The sequence below is a fragment of the Heloderma suspectum genome, chromosome 2, assembly GCF_057233095.1.
Source record: "Heloderma suspectum isolate Gila_16-S chromosome 2, 16-S_ref, whole genome shotgun sequence".
Taxonomy (NCBI): Eukaryota; Metazoa; Chordata; class Lepidosauria; order Squamata; family Helodermatidae; genus Heloderma; species Heloderma suspectum.
This window is the reverse complement of record NC_139459.1, coordinates 93,207,816-93,230,356: the sequence shown is the minus strand read 5'-3', so window position 1 is coordinate 93,230,356 and position 22,541 is coordinate 93,207,816. Positions and strand designations below refer to the sequence as shown.

At 39.7% G+C, this 22,541-nt stretch overlaps 2 protein-coding genes across 19 annotated transcripts in view; one reads left to right on the top strand and one right to left on the bottom strand.

The window, feature by feature from the left end:
• NAA35 (N-alpha-acetyltransferase 35, NatC auxiliary subunit) overlaps window positions 1-11,249 on the top strand; it is a 30,833-nt gene extending 19,584 nt beyond the window's left edge. For both annotated transcript variants that reach the window (XM_084834164.1, XM_084834163.1), the window contains exons 15-23: window positions 1,792-1,858; window positions 2,525-2,623; window positions 3,371-3,549; window positions 6,206-6,342; window positions 7,093-7,160; window positions 8,062-8,202; window positions 8,751-8,873; window positions 10,056-10,136; window positions 10,904-11,249. In XM_084834164.1, the coding sequence (XP_084690290.1) occupies window positions 1,792-1,858; window positions 2,525-2,623; window positions 3,371-3,549; window positions 6,206-6,342; window positions 7,093-7,160; window positions 8,062-8,202; window positions 8,751-8,873; window positions 10,056-10,136; window positions 10,904-10,963 (955 nt within the window). In that variant the 3' untranslated portion in view covers window positions 10,964-11,249. The remainder of the gene's footprint in view (window positions 1-1,791; window positions 1,859-2,524; window positions 2,624-3,370; window positions 3,550-6,205; window positions 6,343-7,092; window positions 7,161-8,061; window positions 8,203-8,750; window positions 8,874-10,055; window positions 10,137-10,903) is intronic.
• A 368-nt stretch (window positions 11,250-11,617) lies between these two features.
• Window positions 11,618-22,541, bottom strand: part of GOLM1 (golgi membrane protein 1) — a 56,948-nt gene continuing 46,024 nt past the window's right edge. For 5 of the 17 annotated variants that reach the window (XM_084834173.1, XM_084834165.1, XM_084834166.1 and 2 more), the window contains 4 exons: window positions 18,096-18,273; window positions 16,275-16,592; window positions 13,789-13,914; window positions 11,618-13,402 (listed from right to left, as the gene is read on the bottom strand). In XM_084834173.1, coding sequence (XP_084690299.1) covers window positions 13,329-13,402; window positions 13,789-13,914; window positions 16,275-16,592; window positions 18,096-18,273 — 696 coding nt within the window. In that variant the 3' untranslated portion in view covers window positions 11,618-13,328. The remainder of the gene's footprint in view (window positions 13,403-13,788; window positions 13,915-16,274; window positions 16,593-18,095; window positions 18,274-22,541) is intronic. The other 12 variants (XM_084834168.1, XM_084834177.1, XM_084834176.1 and 9 more) reach the window with 5 other exon arrangements.

Here is a 22,541-nt window from a genome sequence, read left to right as displayed (position 1 = left end):
GTTCACTTCATTTTGACTCCTGAATATTATCTGATCAAGTTTGGAATGGTTTCCAATTAAAGCTGCCAATGCCTAGATTTGCAGGAAAATAATCGCTCCCCGAAAATACATTGACAGCTTTGCAATTAATTGTTAACATTTATAATAATTTGGGAGACCCTTTTCCTGTTGAGGTCCTTGTTACCACAGTCAAAACCTGTCCAGGGTTTTCCCCCCACTACATTCCAGCAATGGGTGGGGCCAGAGCCAAAGTGGGCAGGATCAGTGCAAAAATGGGTGTGGCTACAGAAGTGACTCTTAATTTTGTCCAGCACGCAACAGGGGGGAAAAGACATTTGCTTCCAGGCATTCTCCTTCCCCAACATGCATGAGCCCCCCTTTGTAGTTGGAAGGAGTCAATCATTGTAGTTGGAGTAAATAATGGGAACCTGGAGTGGGGCCAGTGAAGGGGCGTGGCTTCGGACGAGCCTGGAGGTCTGGATTGGGAGGCCTGGAGGGCCGTATTTGGCCCACAGAACAGAGGTTCTGCATCCCTAAGTCTACTGCATGCCGTAGGATGTACGCCGGGGTGTTGAACCTCTTTCTGTCCAATGGCTGAATTCCATTTCAGAGAAGCTCTTGGGGCCTGCATTCCAGCGGTAGGCGGAGACAAAGGCAAAGGGGAAGGCCCCAGATACCAAAATACCAGCCTATTGTAGCTTAAAGCTCTGAACTGCCAGTCACTAAGCCTTAGGAGAAGCATTTCAACCTTTTAGACTGGGGAGAAAACTGCACAAAAGCTGGGAAACCACCAAATGGTCAGTGGTCAGGGGAAAGGGTATGTGGCCATCTGTGGATTTGATCTCTGGGTCTGAGATTCTGCCTCCCTGCAGTATGCAGTCCCCAGTGCCTTGGGCTGTCCCTGTCTAGGGGGGATGTATGGTGTATCTCCTTCAGATACAGAAAGACATTTTCTTAGATTACTATTGCTACATGTTGTTGGTGCCACCAGTTATGAAGATATCAGAACATATAATGGCGTAGTATATGGTACTTTTAAAGAAGCAGCTCAAGCACGTAATTTACTAACTGAAGATGCAGAATGGCGAAGAAGTTTAGAGATAAATAAATAATGGTAAAATCGGCATTTAGTACTTGAATTACCACTTTGAATTCTTTGCATGCACTTCTGTTATGAAAAGTTTCACTGCGTGATAAATATCAAAATGGGGAAAACAGCTGATTAATGAAGTTATGATTACGTTATTAATCCAATTAATAACGTAATCATACGTTACACACACATGGTTGCAATTTTTTTTTTTTTGCAACGGGTTCAGCTAGTTGTTAATTATTTTGTAACCCTAAAAGAAGATCCTTGACTGGCATAAGATACTAAGCTGGGACATAGAGTCATTTGTACGTGACCATGTGCCAGTCACTTGCCTCTTTCTCCTTACATACACTTATGTTAAAAGGTTAATATGCTACCCTTGGCCTGATTTCAAAAGCCTTCTGCAAAAAATCAGTTCAGATTCCTGGCAAGAGTCTCTGTCCCTCCTCCGGCAGCCTGCTGGGCATGGAGGAATAGGGAAGCGTGGGGGAGAGAGAAGAGGGTGGGCCTCCCCATGATTGGCATGCAGCCCTCAGTAGGGAAAAGGTTCTCTGCCCATGCCCTTGGAACAGCTCTACATGCCTCTGGGGTGCAACATGGCATAGCTACAGTCCGAAGTCCAAACCAGCCCCTTTTCTTTACGACAGTGCAGGTCTGTCTGATTTTTCACTTAACATAATTTCTTCATTCTCTCTTAGGTGTTGTCTTTATAACAACCACCAGGCTAAGGACTACATTGACTCCTTTGTCACTCATTGTGTTCGAGTGAGTATTGATGGCATTAGGAAAGATGTTTTAGAAAAATACCTAGACATTTGCATTGCGCTAGTGTAAACTACTCTAGCGCAACGGCAATAGCATTAACTGGTGCACTGATTTTCCTGGAAAATGGGCGTGCCAGCTACGCTATTGGTGTGGCGCTAGAGTAGATTACACTAGCGTAACTTATTTTAAATTCGGGTTGCGCCCTGTTGGATACAGCCCAAAGACTTCTTACCTGGGAATGCTGTGACACCTGCAGACGTTGTGCTGCATATGCCCAATTGCATCTAAGGTATTCACACTCAAAACACCATCTTTGAAATGAGTGGCATCCTGTTGAACAGGCTCCTAGATGTGCTTGTTTCAGTGCCATTCGGAAGGTGTTTGCTTCTGTGACTTACAACCAGTGCGTAAGATCAGGTAAACAGCATCCTATCTGTCTTGTCAAAAGTCAGTGCTGGAGGTGAGCCAAGTGCTCAGCCAGATTTCCTTGGGCAGTACTTTAAAAAGCCAAGAATAGCGTTGATGACCACAGTGCAGGATCAGCCTGCCTCTAGTTACCTACAATATTGGTCTTAAGATCTATAATACAAATAAAATCTGGACTATGGAAATGAAGTAAAAATCTAAACTAATCTGTGTGTTTTTTTTCTCCCCCCCCCCCCCCAGCCATTCTGTAGTTTGATTCAGATTCATGGGCACAATAGGGCTCGTCAAAGAGATAAACTTGGTCACATTCTTGAAGAATTTGCTACTTTGCAAGATGAGGTAACTTATAGGCAGACACAGAATAGTGTACATAGGCTGATGACATGAAAACTGCTTTGTGTTTTCCATCCTTTTTCTTTACCTAGCTGTTGTGGTTGCAGACAGATGTTTAATCTGCATGGTCAGTATCTCCTGAAGACTTGGGAAACTTGGACCAGGGTTTAATGGTCAAGCTGTATTCTGTTTCTGTTTCTTCCTCATGTCTCCTAGACCCTACCTGCAGGCTTTGTTCATTCCGCTTTCCTTGCCCATTCAATGCTCTGTGTATTGACAAAATTATTTAGCCAATTTCTAGTGTTTTTTGTTTTTAAAATGCTACAGAATACCAAAGTATACAGGCTTATGAAAGTTTGAAATATGCAACAGGATTGGTGGCGGGGGTGGGGGATGTTTGCTGTATGTCACAGTGATAAAATGTTGATTACAGTGATTAAAATGTCTAGCTTACCAAGGACATTTACACGTCTAAGAAATAAAATTCTGGGATGTTGTACTCTATGGCAAACAATGTAATAATATCATGTGATATTTCAGGGTAAATTAAATTAAAATAGTTTGATCATGACATGCTCTTTTAAACACTTCCATTCATCTTGCTGGTATAAGAAAATATGGTATGCTTGACATCTCACTTCTAGCTTTGGGTCTAAAATGCTAGTGCAGGTATAAATATGGAACGTTGTCACTATAATTTGTGAAGCTGCAGATACAACCCTTGAGCTGAACTCTGTTTTTTCAACTTTTTAGGCGGAGAAAGTGGATGCAGCACTTCACAGTATGCTCCTGAAACAAGAGCCCCAGAGGCAGCACTTGGCATGCTTGGGAACTTGGGTCCTTTACCATAACCTTCGCATCATGATTCAGTATCTTCTGAGTGGGTTTGAACTGGAGCTGTACAGTATGCATGAGTATTACTACATCTATTGGTAAGAGACAGAATCACTTGGAATCGGGGCGGGGGGGGCATGCTTCCCCGGATCCTGTTGAAAATATAACAAGGGACATTCTGCCCTGGAATGGACAGTGCACCATCATAGAATCATAGAATAGTAGGGTTGGAAGGGGCCTACAAGGCCATCGAGTCCAACCCCCTGCTCAGTGCAGGAATCCAAGTCAGAGCATCCCTGACAGATGGCTGTCCAGCCTCGTCTTGAATGCCTCCAGTGTGGGAGAGCCCACCACCTCCCTAGGTCATTGGTTCCATTGTCGTATTGCTCTAACAGTCAGGACGTTTTTCCTGCTGTTCAGCCGGAATCTGGCTTCCTGTAACTTGAGCCCATTATTCCGTGTCCTGCACTCTGGGATGATCAAGAAGAGATCCTGGCCTTCCTGTCTGTGACAACCTTTCAAGTACTTGAAGAGCACTATCATATGTCCCCTCAGTCTTCTCTTCTCAAGGCTAAACATGCGCAGTTCTTTCAGTCTCTCCTCATAGGGCTTTGTTTCCAGTCCCCTGATCATCTTTGTTGCCCTCCTCTGAACCCTCTCCAGTTTGTCTGCATCCTTCTTAAAGTGCGGTGCCCAGAACTGGACACAGTACTCCAGATGAGGCCTAACCAGTGCTGAGTAGAGGGGAACTAGTACTTCCCGAGATTTGGAAGCTATGCTTCTATTAATGCAGCCCCAAATAGCGTTTGCCTTTTTGCAGCCACATCACATTGTTGGCTCATATTCAGCTTGTGATCGACAACAATTCCAAGATCTTTCTCGCTTGTAGTGTTGTTGAGCCACGTATCCCCCATCTTGTAACTGTGCATTTGGTTTCTTTTTCCTAGGTGCAGAACTTGGCATTTATCCCGACTAAATGTCATTCTGTTGTTTTCTGCCCAGCGCTCCAGTCTATCCAGATCACTTTGAATTTTGTTTCTGTCTTCCAAAGTATAAGCTATCCCGCCCAATTTTGTGTCATCTGCAAATTTGATCAGCATTCCCTGCACCTCCTCCTCCAAGTCATTCATAAAAATGTTGAAGAGCACTGGGCCCAGGACTGAGCCCTGCGGTACCCCACTCGTTACCTCTCCCCAGTTTTAGAAGGACCCATTGATAAGCACTCTTTGAGTCCGATTCTGTAGCCAACTGTGGATCCACCGGATCGATGTTTCATCTAGCCCACTTTGAGCTAGTTTGCTCATCAGGATATCATGGGGCACTTTGTCGAAAGCTTTGCTGAAGTCGAGGTATATGATGTCTACAGCATTCCCACGGTCTACAAGGGAGGTTACTTGATCAAAAAATGAGATCAGATTTGTCTGGCAGGACTTGTATTTGACAAATCCATGTGGATTATGGACTGCTTGCATCCAGACTTAGCCATACTTAGAGTAGACCCACTGAATTCAGTGACGCTTAAGTTAATCATGATTAACTTGTCCCATTGATTTCAGTAGGTCTACTCTGATAAAGTCTGGCTCCACCTCACGTACTGCACAAAATTCGTAACCATTTTCCATAGATAACAAGGATGTCTGTTGCTTATATTGAAAAAAAGAGTTCACCTTTTTTCTAAGCTAAACACTTGCAGACTTTGTAATCTTTCCTTCTAGGGGAGTTGCTATAGCCCTTTAATTGTTTTGGTTGCCCTTTCTGCATCTTTTCCAACACAATATCTTTTTTGAGGTGTGGTGGCCAGAACCGTGCGCAATACTTATTTATTTATTACATTTATATCCCACTTTTTTTTTCTCCTAAGGAACCCAAGGCTGCGTACACAATCCTCCTCCTCTACATTTTATTATCACAACAACTCTGTGAGGTGGGTTGGGCTGAGAGTCTATGGCTGGCCCCAAATCACCCAGTGAGCTTCCATGGCCGAGTCGGGACTAGAACCCAGATCTCCCAACTCCCAGTCCAACGCTCTAGCCACTACACCACACTTGCTCTCCAAATGCGGTTCCACCTTCGATTTGTATAAGGGCAATTTTATTTTCAATTCCTTTTCCAATTATACCCAACATGGAATTTGCCTTTTTCACAGCAGCTGCACACTGATTTAACATTTTCATCAAGCTGTCCACCACAACCCTAAGATCTCTTTCTTGTCCAGGCACTATCAGGTCGGATCTCATCAGCTTTTATGTGAAACTGTGATTTTTTGCCCTAGCATGCATCACTTTACACTTGTTTACATTGATCTATGATTCTCAGAACCTCATTTATTATTTTATTGCCAAATTTGGTTTGCTGGTTTTCTCTTTCCACTAATCTTAGGATCCAAGCCATTGGATTCAGCTGATCAGTTTCCCTTTTTCAGAAAAATACACTGAAAACTATTCTGAAATACCTGCCTTAGTGAAACCAACAGAAATTCTTTTCAATGACAACTATGATTAGTGCACAATTTCATTCTACCAAAAGGGGCGATATGCTTAAATCTTGGAGTTGTCTTTAAATATATTATTAAAAAAAAATAAAGTTACTATGTCAAACAAATAATTTGAAAAGTAGTACTTTTCTCTGAGATACTAAACTTTTTTGTTTGTTCCACATGAGTTCATATAAAGAACTTGCTACTCAAAAATGAGGTCTCATCCAACCCAAAAGATAACAGAAGTCAGCCTAAATTTAGTAATGTTTCTGCTGTAGGTATCTCTCTGAGTTTCTCTATGCCTGGTTAATGTCAACACTCAGTCGTGCTGATAGCTCTCAAATGGCAGAAGAAAGAATAATGGAAGAGCAGCAGAAAGGCCGGAGTAATAAAAAAACAAAGAAAAAGAAAAAAGGTATAGATGCTTTTCAGATACCTTGTGAGCTGGTTTTTATCTCATGTGTTGTTTCTTTTAGAATATCTAACCCTAATGGTTGTCTTACCTGTGTTCAGCTTCATGCAGCCATCTAAACTGAGTGATATTTGTTCTGTACTTATGTAATTTATTTACCTCCAGACTCATTCCTCAGCCTGGATATAGTGTTTTACTTGACTATTTTAAATTGAAGAGTAAGAAGGCTATTTCCTATCACTGAATGACAACTTTTCTAAATTGAATGCAATCTTTTTACTGCCATTTCCCGAACTTGGCATGCTGGGTGTCTGTTTCCACTAATCATATTGCTACTACTGAGTAACTACTCCAGTGTTTGGTCCTGGCTGGGCCATCATGCTCCAGTTCATCTATCATTCTAATTTAGCTCGTTAATAGAGCAACAAAACTATTGTTTTCCAACTGCATGCCTCCTTCCTTTTGATGATTATGATTTGTCATAACTCAGCAACACATGAAAATCATACCTTGTGTGGATGGAATTTTCATTTGTATCCCTGAGGGGATTTAGCATGATTTTTGTCTGTCTCTGTGTTAGTATATTGTAGTAGGTGAACTTTAGGTTCTGCAGAGTATCAGGGACACTGTTCTGCTTGCAAGAGAGGTTTGGGCAGGCAAACACTGCCTTATTTGTTAACTTGCCTTTTTTTAAAAAAATGGTGAAATTGATATAACTTTATGATAAAATGTTTTCATGCATAAAATTTGCAGCTCGTCCTCTGAGCAGAGAGATCACCATGAGCCAAGCCTATCAAAACATGTGTGCTGGGATGTATAAGGTGATGTATTATCGATTGGGATGGTAAAATACACTTTTTAAAAAGGAATTCAGACAAGTCGCAGAACTGAACCAAGAAAACTGCACTTAAACATTCCTGAAGGACTGCTTTTACCCCTAAATAATATACATAGCACCACATGGTGCAGACATAATGTTGCCAGTTGCTTAGCTATGAAATGAAATTATTTCAGTTCCTGGGTTAAGAGGAGCCCAGTTGAACTGTAATTGTGTTTAATCCCAACTCAGTGCTAGCAGGGGAATTTTCACTGCTCAGGTGGGGGAAGAGAGCATGTGATCCCTTGGTTTAAAGATTCAGCAGTGTACATCTGCATCAGCCTGTACTATAACACTTTTCCAAATACTGGGTTGCTGTGTGAATGGAGCTGTATTGAGTTAATCAATGCATTGTGTTGTTGAAGCCAGAGACAATGATCCAAGGAGACTAGGCTTGTTTTCAAAGTTAAGAGAGAATGGAATTTAAACCTCAGATTCTAATTAAGGAAATGCGCCTGTCTGGCATTCTTTCTTTGTTTTGTGATGACAAAAGTAGAAGTAGCACATGTATTCCATGTGTATCATTCCATGTGTTTGTTTCTTTGAGACCTTCCTGCTCATCTTAATCCTATGTGATGCTGTAGCATCATTTCTGAACTACTGGAATCAGTTTGACAGATTAGTAAATACATATAGATCGTCACGCTGCTTTCAAGAGCTAGATGAGTAGAATCTCAATATGTCTGTTTCATTGGACTGTGATTACATTTCCTCTTCATCTGGCATTTTTCTGGATTGACTTTTGTGTGTATGTGCACCAGGGCTTCTGTTGCTGTTGCATTGCAGCAAGCAGATTTCTCATTCTGCTGGTTTCTCTTCTCTTTGTCTCCCCACTTTTCTTGAAGACTATGATTGCTTTTGACATGGATGGCAAAGTGAGGAAACCAAAGTTTGAACTTGATAGCGAACAAGTTCGGTACGAGCACAGGTTTGCCCCATTCAACAGTGTCATCACACCACCCCCCGTACACTATTTGCAGTTCAAGGTGAATCACAGTGATATTACTAATATTAATTGCTGATATTATTAATCTTTATTGTTAATTGAAAAGTTCAAGATTTTAATGAGTTTTTAACTGTCAGAGTGTTGTTTTCCCCTCATTCTTGATGGCAATCTTTACCAGTGGGATTAATTTCCCTTTTTTGCAATGGAGGTGAGCAACAATTCTTTTGGAGACGGCTGTGCTCAGTAAACAAGTCACATGCCAGGTTTTCCCTCTTTGCCTGCCTCCCTTGGAGAAGGTGCCCTTTACTTTAAAATGAAATTTTAAAAATGGAAAGGCATTTCCCAAGTTTTTATTAATGCTGCAAAACAGGCTGGCTTTTTATATTTGCGGACAGTTATTTTTTAGCCAATTATAGATTTAAGAACTAAGGAGTAAGCCTGTACAAATTGTCCCACTTCAGTTGGCTGTCACCTCTGTGCCACTAAAGTGTAGTTTAATTCTAAATAACTGTAGTAAGAATCTATTCCCCTCTGCTCTTCTGGGGACAGGGACAATTACTTCCAAATGATACTTATTTTTCTGTTTAGGAAATGTCTGACCTAAACAAATACAGCCCTCCTCCTCAATCTTCTGATCTCTACATGGCTGCTAGCAAACACTTCCAGCAAGCTAAAATGATACTGGAGAATATCCCTAATCCAGACCACGAGGTGAGACTCTCTCTGTCTAAACATACAGATAAGAATAGGGAAAAAAAACTGTTGACACTTTTATGTGTTGTGATTTGAACAGTAAACATTTTAATGGCTTATACAGCAGAATTAAAATGTTCTTGATATACAAATAGTACTTGGGGAAGGAAGGTATGTGCAGAATCTACCCAACCTTGCTAGCATAAATCCTTATTAGCATCATTTGTACTGCCAGCCTTAAATAGCTGAGGTCTTCACAAATTGTTTCACAGTTTATGGTGGAAGTGAATCCATTTTCTGCATTGTCACTGACTTGGTAAATGGATTGTAGGACTTCATTTCATTAATTGACAGAAGTACCTTTTCTCCTTGACCCCATATTCAAAATATTATCCAAGGCTATTGGAGTGCGGGTGGCTGTTTTGGTCTGGCTGGGAAACAGATGTCTTGGTTTCTTTGCTTTGCAAGATTTAACTGCATTTATAAATACCACTTTCCTCTTAACTTCAGCGAGAGCTTGCTATTGTATTACCACTTGTAAATTGGAGAACGATGATTATGCTGGTGTTGTAGTTCAGTACTGAGGAAAGCTCTCTTTTGACTTCCTCTTTTTAGATGGGAGTTTCTACATGTCCTTCTAGGTTGTCTCTGAGCCATTAGGTGTCTGTCCCTTCACCTACTGTTTCCTACCAGTCGATTAGCTGTCTCAGGGCAGTCAGCTGGGCAACAGTGGCTTATCTGCTCCCTTTATAATCTTGTCTGGTTTGGGATTTGGGTGAGGAGACCCATCTCCCAATGTGAAAAGCAGTATTTTAAAAAATAAGTATCAGCACTTCGAAGCTATTGGCCACAACCCAGAACAGTATTCACCATGCTTAAGCTCCACTGACTTTAATGAGACTTTACTGTGAACTGGAGTATTACCAGTATTATTATTTTTTTAAAGAAAACCACAGTATCAGTTAGCTTAATTCTTATTATGATTTAGAACCAGATTGTTGGTGTTTATGTAAAGAACGTTTTGCTGGCTTAGAAATGGCTTAATAAGGAATCCCAGAGAACAGTTTCCCTCTATAAACGGCTTAATGCAGTAGCTACTTCAACTGTCATATTGAATTAAGTATTCAGTGTTATTGGTCTCTTAACTTTATCTTTTCCCCTTGTCTGCAAACTGTATGAAACTTGAATATTTCTGTCTAGGTCAACCGAATTCTTAAAGCTGCTAAACCCAATATTGTGGTTATGAAGTTGCTGGCAGGAGGTCACAAAAAGGATTCTAAAGTAAGCAAATTGCAGCTAAATTAAAATTACTGCTGTTGAAATACAACCTTGGGGTCTATAAAAATGGGAGGGCATATTAGAAATATGTCAAAAGCTAGAGGGCCATTACTAATTGGTGTAGTTTAATGGCATGGTGATAACATAATTGATAGATCATTTCAATAAAAACAGTTGATGCTGAACTACACTGGTGTGGCAGGTTGCTGTAATTAAAACATAATACTTTTACATAATCTTAGATACGTTTACTCAAAAGGACATTCCCCTGGGTTTAATAACTAGAAAGCCTTAATATCTTGCTATCAGATTTGGAAAATTTTGAGTTAGCCTTTGAAAATCTTCATATATGGGGGAAAGTATTAAGTATTTGCAATTACCTTGAGAACAACATTGGAGTTAGAATGTAAGAGAAGAGTAATGGAAGTAGGAGTAGAGTATCTTTTTGTAGATACAACAGGGGTGGCCAGCTTATAGTTCCTAGTCTAATGTGTATGTTTTATGTGCCTTAGGGCCATGTGGCATTCTTGTTTCAGTTCTGATTATTGACCCCTGTACTCATGTCAAAACAAACACACCATTTCACACTGAAAGTGTATTTTCCCATACAGAGGTTCTGTAAGTAAATGCCATGTGAAAAAGGCAGTTATCAGATTCTTATTAAGTCTTGGTGTGTTCTGGTGCAATTCTGCTTGGGTTGGAAAGACAGATTCTCTAGCTTAGTCATTTAGATGTTCAATAAACTATTTTGAAATTTTTTTTTCTTCTAGGTTCCTCCAGAATTTGACTTCTCCCCTCACAGATACTTCCCAGTAGTGAAGCTTGTTTGAAAGGCAAGGGGTTAGGACAACAGATGAACTGTAATTTGCATAACAGAGTTGCCTTGGGTAAACTCTTTTATACTGTGCTCAGAAGGGACATGGTGCTCTTGGACAAAAATACGGTTGTATTGGGAGTGATTTTATTCTGACTTCCATACATAGCCCGAAAGACAACTGCTGTTTTAAAGTGGTTTGTGTAATGTACTACTGCTGGAACTGATTTTATCAACTACATTGTTGAAGCGTTGTATGTTTTGATTTTATTGGAGATCTACCTATAAATCATTTTTATGAATGGTGTTTGAACATTTGTAAACATTTCATAACATTCTTGACCAGTTTGAAAGTACAATGCAATAAGGGAGCTGTTATGTTTTGATATGCATTGGTGAGTAAAAGCAGAATTCAGCTCTAAACACAACAAACTGAAATGTACTGGTTGTAGTACTGCATGTTTTTATAGGAACTATCAAATGTTCTTAGCTTTCAAGTATTACAGGGTTGAAAAGGGAGGCATTTTTGTATCTTGGCTAGGCATTAATTTTGGATGGCACATTATTTGAATCAAAAACGTTTAAAAGAAGGAGAAGGTTAAGCACTTATCTATGAATATTTCAGACAGACTAGGGAGGTTTCACATTTATTTTTGTCTTTTGGTTGAGACATCTTGTTCTAACTTTTAATAGGCATCTATGGCATTAAAGATTTTGCACCTCTTTAGGATTCTTTTGGTAGGCTCCTCCTATACATGGTTACACCTTTTTTTCCTGTGTTAATTTAAAAGTCCACTCTACACTGGCATTTTTTTCCTTAAACAATAAGACTACATTTATCTACTTCCTGTTTGGTCAGCTAAATGTTTTATGAATTTTTTTCAATATTTGGTTTGAGACATAAAAAGTTCAGGGCTTTTTGTTTTGTTCACACATGTTTGAAATATAAGGCAGAGATAGTACATATGAAGTATTTAGTATCACATGAACATAAGCAGCACCATTACATCTAAGGTGTATGTGTATACAAATAAAAATGACCAGGTAGATTGACTGAAATGTTTTAAACTTCAGTTTTTAAAAAAAATAAGTGTTGACTACTTGATACCTTAAATAGGAGTAAATTGGACATAAAAATCTAGACACACATTGTAGTACACTTTGTTTCCCACTGAGTGCAATATTTTATTGGCGATAAGGTGCTATCAACTAGATTAGTAAAATCTTGTAAGCCCATTGATCTTACAATAGGTTTTCCATTTTTATTAAAGTAATCAAAATTAAGCCCATTTTATCTAATATACCAAGTTGAAAACGTTAAGTGTTTTGTTAAATTTGACAAAAAATTGATGTAATTATTGAAATTTTCCTCTTGGGTGCAACAAATTTGTGCCACATTCATTATGTCCCTGTTAACTTTTGGTGTCAGGCCATATTTCTGTAATTAATAGGGATGAAGTGCTATGACCAATATTAGTACTAGTTTAGCACCATGCTCTTTCCTATGTAATAGGATTAGAGTATTGCAGCTCTTTTACATCAGAATAAGATACTTGGTATGAAGCAGCAAACACATTTCAGGCTTGTAGATTCATCTTCCCCATGTATTCAAGTTGCAGTAAGATCATAAACACATGGTCAGCTGTTCTTGTATGTAAGAACTCCACTGAGTGTTTAAGATCTGCTTCACAGAAATCCAGGAGTGCTTTCACAACATACAGTAAATGATTTTACCAAGTCCTGCTGTTCAAAGCAGAGAAAATACCATTTGAATAGATGAGATAAATACACATACAGCTCAGTCTTATGCATATTTACTTGGAAGCAAGTCCCACTACGTTAGGTAAGATTTACCTCCAAGCAAAATATTATAGGAGCAAAACCCTAGGATACCTTCTTTTTAGAGGAAATTGCTACAGAAAATAAGTATAAAATCCATTTTCTAAGTTCACTTGCTTTGCAAAACGAGAACCAGCAGTACATGGAAAGAGGTATGAGCAGGGGGAGAACGGTAGCTTCTCTAAAGCTAAGTCTACTTAAGTAACTGTTCCAGGTTTTGTGGCAATGCAACTTGCATCTGGGTTTTTGTTGTCATAGTTCAAGAAGGCAAATCAGACTAGACAGCTGAAGAACAGTTACAGATTCCATATACCATAAAAGATAGATAGGTTTCTTCCTCTTGAAACACTTATCATGGCCCAGTTCATTGCTGCAATACCAACTTATGACTTAAGAAGGCAGGAGGCAAGTTCTTAACAGAAGTCAAAACTGATTTAAATAAATCCTAATAGTGATCAACTCCAGTTGAATTTTTCAAGCCTTGAGGAGATGGGCTTGCCTCAGCTTTAGTAGTTTTTACAAGAGTCACACGCTGAACTCATTCACAGCTTCTGTTGATGCTCTTCATCAAGCTTAAATAAGTGGTTTTGCATGTTGGGATGGTCAAGTTTCTGGGCTGGAAAAAAAAGAGAGAAAATTTAATGATACTCTGAATATATTGAAAGTGTTGGAATGACTGATAAACCTATCAGAATATTGACACACAGATGTTATGCCTGTCAGTGGAACACTGCACACAATCTAATGTTTTAAGTTGTAGCAGAATTTTTTCATCTCCAAAGCTTTTCCTCCAAGAAGCAGCGTCACCTAGTGTGTAGCTTCTTTCCATACTGTTATATCAAGACAGTTTACTAAATTCCCTATTTTAACATGAAGAAAAATATTTACAAAGGCACAGCACTAATCAACCCCTAGACAAACCATGCTACAAAATAGTTTGAGACATTTTAAAGCTTATCTGCCCAAAGCGGAAAATTCAGAAAGGACAATAGAAGGATTTACCATTGAAGTTATTTTCATGGTCCACAAGGGCAGCTTGCTTATCTGTTTCAGATTCTGCCTCATTCACATCTAAATTGTAGTCTACGCCTTTGTTATCCTGACTCACTCTTTTGATTTCAAATTCACCTGCAAAAACAAATCCAAATAATACCTTTATGCATCTACACTATGGACTAAACAGAAAAGCAGTCTGCTATTTCTAGTGCAGTAACACTCTAGAATTTCAAATAGTAGCTTCTGCTGTGTTCACTTTGAACTTTTTCTGCAAATCAGATTTAATAATATAAAGGATAATTCTAGCTTAAAAAAAAAAGATATAACTAAAGATTGCTCCTTTGTCCCTAAAGCATTTGTAACAAGGAAAGGTATCACCATTTGATGAATAAATTTAAGGCGCAGGTGATAGTATTGGCAGTGGTGGCATGCTAGAGCTAAACTACCAGCATTTTCATAGTCCCTACTTGTTGCCTTCTGGTGGTCTACATGCTAAATCTCTGTCCACCGAGTTCTTTGAAAAAAAGAATTAGCCAGGGGTTAGGCTGAACTAAGGCACCTCAACCCATAAGCTAGTCTTTCTACTGCTTCCTTGGAGACAGTTGCAGGTTCGATCTTTTGGTTTGCTGGTTGGTTTTAGGCTGATTTTCGTCTTTGTTTGAAAGCCAGGCTGAAGATGATAGGTGGTTTTCTTATACAGTGTTACTAAGATAAGTAGCCTCAGTCATCAAGATGCACTTAGGGTTAAATCTAAAGCTTTATCCTCCCCTCTGCCTGATAATTTGCTCTAGAGGTTTTCCCAGCCCTATGGAGCAGATTGGGGGGGGGGGGGAGATTGTCCCTTTCCGATTGTGTTGACAGAGCTGCTTCCATCAGCAGAATGACACAACTGGATACAAGCCATACTTCCCCCTGTGTTAACGATTATTGTAAAGAACAACTATTTCCATACAGTATCCAGGACTGGCCCTCCCATGAGGCTGGGTGAAGCCTCTGGCTCAGGCAGCGTAGCAGGATGAGCAGCGAATTGCGCCACTCCCCCAACCCCCAGCTAGGGGTTGTAGCTCACTACTATCTCCAGCAGGTGCTCCGGAGAGCCCTGCCAGCCACTCTCCTGCCATGGCATTTGCCACAGCAAGGAAGTGGCTGGTGCGGCTCTCCAGAGCAGCCACATTAGCCAAAGAAGCAGCCAGTACAGCTCTTCAGAAAGCCTGCTGGACAGAAGTGGCTGGCTGGCTCTGACAAGCTGCATCTGCTGCTTCCTCTGGCCTTGTGGTGGTAAAGTTGGGGGGGGGGGCGACATGGAGCTGCGACACAATAAGTGGCCACCCAGGAAGTGCGTGGAAGGTGCAACGTGGTAAAGGGAAGGGGCTGACGGTATCCTTTCATCTCATTTTAGATAGACTTCTTACATCAGCTGTCTAAGCGTAAGCTTTACATGCTACAGACTCCAGGAAAGCGACTGAAAATTGCTTTAATGCATAAGTCAGGCCAACAGCAGGGAGAATTTCCATGCCCACACCATAAATTGATGGATGCATGTGCAGTCTCTATGCAATCAGACCAAACATGCAGTAAGTCTTGACGTGTCAGTGTCCACATGTCCTAAACCTCTAGAGTGGTTAGTGGAGTTTTACTCCGAGCCAGCAGCCCTGTAGAGAGTGGAAGGCCATAGAGGTCCCCAAGTCTTTTTAGGATGTAGTAGAAATATAGGAATCATGGTACTATACCAGTGCAGTAAAGGGAATTCTACATGGGTAGCATATTGCCTACTGTACCCATGGAGCTTGAGCTGCTACTGTCATAGCAGTCTCTGCCATGAAAACACAGAGGGAGGTCTCTGTTCAAAGTGAAGAAATGTAGTTCTCCTAATTCTAAGAAGTGCCTTAGGAGAGCAGACTATGGCCCATCTGCTCTAGCATTTTGGTGGCCAGCCCAAAGAGCATATAAGCAGGACAATATTGTGTATTATTTTTCTTGAACACCTGGCACTCAAGACATGCCTCTGAACAGGATGTTCTACTTAGCTATCAAGGCTAAAGCCTGTTTGTCAACCTATCCCTTGGTATCGCTGTTAATCAGCATAACTTGCAAATTGCAACACCTTTAAAGCAATAGCTAACTGGGGACACTGACCTCTAGTAAAACTTCATTAATTTTTTTTCTAGAGAAGATTGTTACAGATGCAGTGAGAGAATTTAATAGGATACAGCAAGACTATAGAAAGTAAACATTTTGCATTTAACTTCCTCACTGATTACCAAGTCATTAGAAGTAGGAATGGGAGTTTGTTTGGCAGTGAATGCCACATCCAAAATATTGCAAACAAATGTGTATGTTAGCAACATACAATGTGCATATTATTTTCATGAATAGGACAGATGCTAAACTACAGTCGATAGATGAATTTTGGCTGCTCGGCAATGATTTAAACCCCCAAATATGGCAATCCAGGCACAGCACATGGACAGCAGCTGAGCCTTTATACTAACCATCCTTACTGGTGTCCTGGTCATCCTGCTGCAGATCATCATTTAAGAGCTGCTCTCGTTCAATTTCTTCATCATCTCCTTTTGCTTGATTGGTATTTTGATGGCGCACAGGTCCTGGCAATTTGCCAGTCTGCCTTTCTACTGCAACCTCTCCAAGTACATTTCTAATCTCATATGGATTGTGTTCTATGCCTGGATCACGCGGCAGTTCTTTATGATCTGTGCTAGGTGCAGAAGGTATTTGCAGATGGTCCTTTTCGATAGGAATTTCTTCATTCTGAGGTTCCTCTCTATTGATAGCAACAATATCATCTGTTCCTTATGTAAGCAATCATGAAACCACAATTAGAGGAAGGAACCACTTTGATAACAAAATTAAGCATTTTAAACTTAACTACTTTTCCTTCTCTAACATTTCACAAAATGGAAACTAAATATTAATGAAGCCTGGTTTCTTCAATTCGTGGGGTTTACAGTTGATGTGTTACCAAAAGACTTAATTTTTTTTTAAAAAAAGGCTTATCAGGCCAGTTAGTTACTGAACAGGCAGTTCCAAGTTCTGTAGACCAGTAGTGGGGAAAGTGTGGCCTTCCAGAAGTTGTTGGACAGCAACTCCCATCAGCCCTAGCCAGCATAGGCAATGGTGAGGGATGATGGAAGTTGCAGTCCAACATCTGGAGGACCACATGTTTCCCATCCCTGGTCTAGAATCTGAATTTTCAGGAAAACGTGGTAAGATGGCTAAAAGGATTCTATCTCACCTAGCCCACACCCAACTTATTGTTACTTAGCTTCCTGTATAAACAGAAGAATCTGAGGATTCCTTTGTCTATTCAGATATGTAGTTTGAGGCAGAAATTAATCTTTACATTGGGAAAAATTATTATATAGGCTACCAAATCAGTGTACCTGTGCCCAAAAGACATACACCATCTGGGTGCCTTAATCAAGTTGGCCACACCTTGCATCAGAGGGGAATAACAAAGAGGCCACTAGAATGACCTGGGGAAAATTTTTTCAAAACACTGTATAGAAAAGAGCAGAAAGAATATGGGGCCACTAGGTAAACACGGGAGAAGTTTTTCCACCCCAGCATAACACAGACCTGTCCAACATCATCATTAGCTGTCATATTTCTTGCGCTAATGAAATAATTGGTTAATTTAATGGGGAAAAAACATGAGCAGAAAGCACATTCCATCCTCCTGCTGGCCAAGGAACCACCACATCAGGAACCACAGTACATTTCTAGTCTTGTTAACCTCAGGACATAACAGCTGTAAATATAATGAGTTGGATCCAGATTTCATCTTCCACAGGTGTGAAGTTCATAGAAAGCTTTTGAGCCAGTGAGGCAATCCTATGGTGCAGGCGGGGGGGGGGGGGGATTTGCCAACTCCACCCTCCCAGTGGGAGTGTCCCCTGAGTGGAACTCTGCTCATGGGGTGCTCCCACTGGAAGGAGCCAGTCGCAATCCATCCTAATAAATCTAAGGATCACAAGAAAGTATAATCTGTTAAACCAATTCAATTTCAGCCCAAGTCACAAGCTTGTGTCAAAAACAATGTTATTCATGCAAGTTTAGGGGTCTTAATATAGCTGTTTAAATAATATGTCTAAACATGCACACTGAAAAGTGTATACTTTATCAAGACAGGTGTATAAACCAATAATTGAGAAATAATTCAGTAATAATTAGCTATTAACACATGGGAAAATACATTACAACAATGCAAGCCTGGAAATACAGTTCCAAATTCTACATTAATGTCTGAGGACAGGATCAGAAATGATTGGTTATCTTTGTTGCTATATTCTTACCTTTTTTTCTGTGATAATCCAGTTCTTCTATATTTGTTATGAGGGGTGTTGGTTTTGATGCTTCTGCTTTCAAAGAATCATCAGAGATGTGGATATTTTCTTGAGGTTCATCTCCCTGTTTTGTTAGGTCATTATTCTTGAACTCTGGCTGTCCAAATGTTGGCACCTGAATATTAACCTTTAAAGTAAACAAACCAGCAACACCACATCCCTGTGACTCATTAACCCAAATGAATATTCTGCTTGCAGAAATCTTCCTTTTTTTCCAATACTGACAAATGGCAAAACTAAAAGGCAGTCCTTGCAAGTTACAGGAGAACAGGAAATCAGGTAGGTAACTCCCTTTCGCATGGCTGCTTCATGAATCATGGTATAAAAATACAGACTGCTATATTTGAAATGTAGCTACATGCATCTATTTCACTGTGTATATTCCTGTGCATCACATACACTTATTTCACTCCATGGTCAACATGGTTCCATGCTATGTGTGCATGCATCAACACAGTACCATACCCACATGTCCAAGCTAGTTCAACAGCTGTTTTATGCAGAGCTTTTGAAGCAACAGCACATGAAATCCAATAGAGAATCATCAAGATAGCAGAAACGAGGTGGGACTCCCAAGAAGTGTTATGCATTTATTTGTTATGAAAACATATATGTAAAAACTCAAAGTGTTTTAAATATAATTACTTAACAACAGAAGACAAGCCATGCTGGATCTAGCCCACCATTCTGTTCCCACAGTGGCCAACCAAATGCCTATGGGAAGCACACCAGCAGGACATGAGTACAACACTATCCTCATGTTCAGGAGGATATTGTCAGGCTTCTCCAACATCAACTTCGCTGGACTGGCCATGTTGTTCGAATGCCTGATCATCATCTTCCAAAGCAGCTACTTTATTCCCAACTTATGAATGGAAAACGGAATATTGGTGGACAGCAAAAGAGATTTAAAGATGTTCTTAAAGCTAATCTAAAAAAATGTAACATAAGCATTGAGAACTGGGAAGCTCTAACCCATGAGCGTTCCAACTGGAGGTCAGCCTATATTAAAGGTGCTATGGACTTTGAAGAAGCACGAGTACAGGGCGAAAGGGAGAAACGAGCTCGGCGAAAGGCACGTCAAGCAAATCCTCATCATGATCCTATGGAAACCTATGACACCTAGGAAACCTATGTCCTCAGTGTGGGAGGCTGCATGGATCCAGAATTGGCCTTCACAGCCACCTACAGATCCACTGCTAAGACTCTACCCCTGGAAGACAATCTTACTCTGTCATGAGTGATCGCCATGATGATGATGATTGTCAGAGGCAATCATAATGTATCCTTGTGCACATGTTGTGCTGTCTGAGTCATGCTTTTGTCACGGTCAGCATTTTTATAAGGTTTCATAAGTCCAGGCTGGCCCACTCTTCTTTAAATGGAGAAGGGACACATGTTGCTGAAATAGTGACAAACAACATTTCCCTCCAATTCTGCTTAACGTGACAGCAGAGGCAGCACTTAATCTACTTGAAATGACAATCTTTAAATCAAGATAATTCGAACAATATACTGATTCTGATTACAGATATACATCACACTACTGTTTTCAAGACTATTTACAAAGCAAAATAAGGATAATATATATGGGTTCATAACAGTTAATTTTGTCTACAGTTACTATGACACTTGCAGAATACAACGTTACTGAATTCAATGGGACTGTGTCAAAAATGTATAAGATTGCAGCTTTATATATGCATGACATACTAATGAAGTTATCAGAATTGCTATGAAGTTTAAGTGATTATCCAATTTTTCTGCTAGTCCATAATTAAAGGGATATTTGCTTTCTCTGTCTTTTCTTTAAAAGGCAGTATTCTATTTTTTTTTAAAATCATTTCTCTACCGCCCAATAGCTGAAGCTCTCTGGATGGTTCACAAAACTTAAAACCACAAAGTGCAACATAAAACTGCATAATAGATAAGCTACATTCTATTTCTAAGCCAGCAAAATAAAAATGTACTGTTGTTTATTACAGTGTTGATGGTTTAGTAGCAACTTCTATTTTATTCCTATTTTCCCAACTGGCAAAATCTAAGATTATACTTCTGTATTTTAGGGTGCAGCAGCTTGCAGCTCCATCTCTAACCCTGGGCATACTTATTTATTTTTCTTTTATGGCCCACCTTTCTGTGATAAAATCAAACTCCAGGCGGTTTATAAATATAAATCAGAACAAAATGATCAGTTTATTTGCTAAGCTATACATACCATTTTCTTAAAGTTCGTTTGATTAGGAAAGTATTTTAAAAACTGAAATCTATAAGAGAAAGGAAAAATGTTTTCCACCAAGACTTTAAAATCAAGTGGATAAAAATTTATGATAATTTGTTTTTAGATTTAAGGATTTAAATTGGATTTTTAAAAATGGTATGTTTTTCGTAACAGCTAGGTTAGTTTTAAATAATCTGGGTATAAGCATGTTAGTCCAACAGTTAAACTCTAAACCAGCCTTCCCCAACCCAGGGCCCTCCAGATATGTTGGACTACTTCCCATCATCCCCACCTAGCATAGTCATGCTGGTTAGGGAAAGTGGGAAATGTAATCAAACACACCTGGAAGACATCAGGTTGGAGAAGCTGCTCCAAGCTGTATCCATGCCTCTACCAGATATGCTGAGTTAAAGGAGGCTTCTCTATGTAAATGAAGAACCAATTTAATAATTTCTCAGATAGGAATATATACCACTCTACCAACCAAACAGAGGTATTTCAGTTCCACCTGATGAAAATAAATTACTCCAGTCTTCCCAGTAACTATCAGACCTACCAATCAGTTATGGGTGTTTTGTTTCAGTCTGTTACTTTGTTTTTTGTGAGGATGGGATTGGGCCAACGCAGAGTGAAGCAGAAAGGAGAATAGAATACAAGATTGTCCAGCATGCAGTTCCTATATTCCCATACTTAACCTCACACATTTATCATGGTTGCTGGTCATAAGGAAGACCTTATATATGGGGATATTTTAAAGACATTTCTTGTATAGGTAAAATAGGAAAGTAAGCAAAATGTATACAGATGAAAGGTCTGGTTGTAAGAGCGAAGAAACAGTGTAAATGCTTTAGCTGTATATTAACAAAGGTTAGGGGTCAGATTTGCACCATTGTTTGGGAAATATATGAAGTAGTACCAATGAGAAACTTGATGCAATCAGCCTTTTTTCTTGCTGGTTTAAATAATTGATTTAAATAGCTTTATTTAAATCAATCCACCCTACTTTAAAATTTCCAGAAATTTTACATCTCTAGATCCAGCCAAAAGATAAGTGCTTTCAAATCCCATTAAATTATATGAGGAAGTTAAGTTCCAAAGTGACTTAAAATTATCTAAGTTTCAATGCATTGTGACAGGATCTAAATAGCTATGACTGGATCTCTCCACATAATTTTCTTCTCCTAAAAGGAGTCATGATGGGAATGGAGGTAATTTGGATCAAGACCAAAGCATATGGGGGGCTTAACCCTCCCCTTCCCGGTGCCATGGACCCAATCCGATCTTCCCACCCCCACCCCTGGAGTTACTATTAGCCACAGAGAGGAAAACATGCAGGCACAATATGGGCACCTGTATGTTTTTATCTCCATGGCCAACAGCAACTCCAGGGGTGGGGTGGGAGGGAATTGGATTGTGTCTGTAGTATCTCAGGGTGGGGAAGGGGGGGCGAGGGCTAATTTCCTCTCCCTATGCATACCTGCTTTTAGAAGAATGTTACTTCAGGACATCCAGCCCTGGTTTGGCTGAGAGAAGGGTGTGTGTAATTTCTGGCTTTAGTTTTGGATATTATAATGAGCAACTGAAGAATAATTTGAAAAGCACTTGGATCCTTCAGTTTCTAAACACACACACACACACACACACACACACACACACATAATTTCATTTTATACTTTAACTAGGTAATTATTTTTTTCATACCTTCATAATGTATGAAAATTTACTAAGTACATCTTATATGTCCCTCTCCACCAATGGCTGCACATTATTTCATTTATCACCACAATAAAAATAACTCAAGCTTCAGTTGCTTGCATGAAATGGAGGTATACTATTTACCATACAAACTTCAAGGTCAAAGATCTTGGAAGGATGAAGCAGTCACATCCTGTTCAATGAGGAACTTGTTAAAAAGTTTCTCATCCCAGTTGAAAAACTTAATAGTTTCATATAATGTTTATTATTTATTTTTTTTTTTTAAAGGGACCACAGGAATCTATTCTTATAAAAGGACAGGGAGAGTCAAAGCAGGATATATGAAACAGCAACAAGATTGCTTTAGTGAGCAGCTGGCTTATAGCCATATCTATAATCAGCCCACAGTCTCCACCCTAGAGATCCTAACAACAATGCAAGGGCAAGCCTGCTAATGGCACACTCTCCAACTGTCTCTA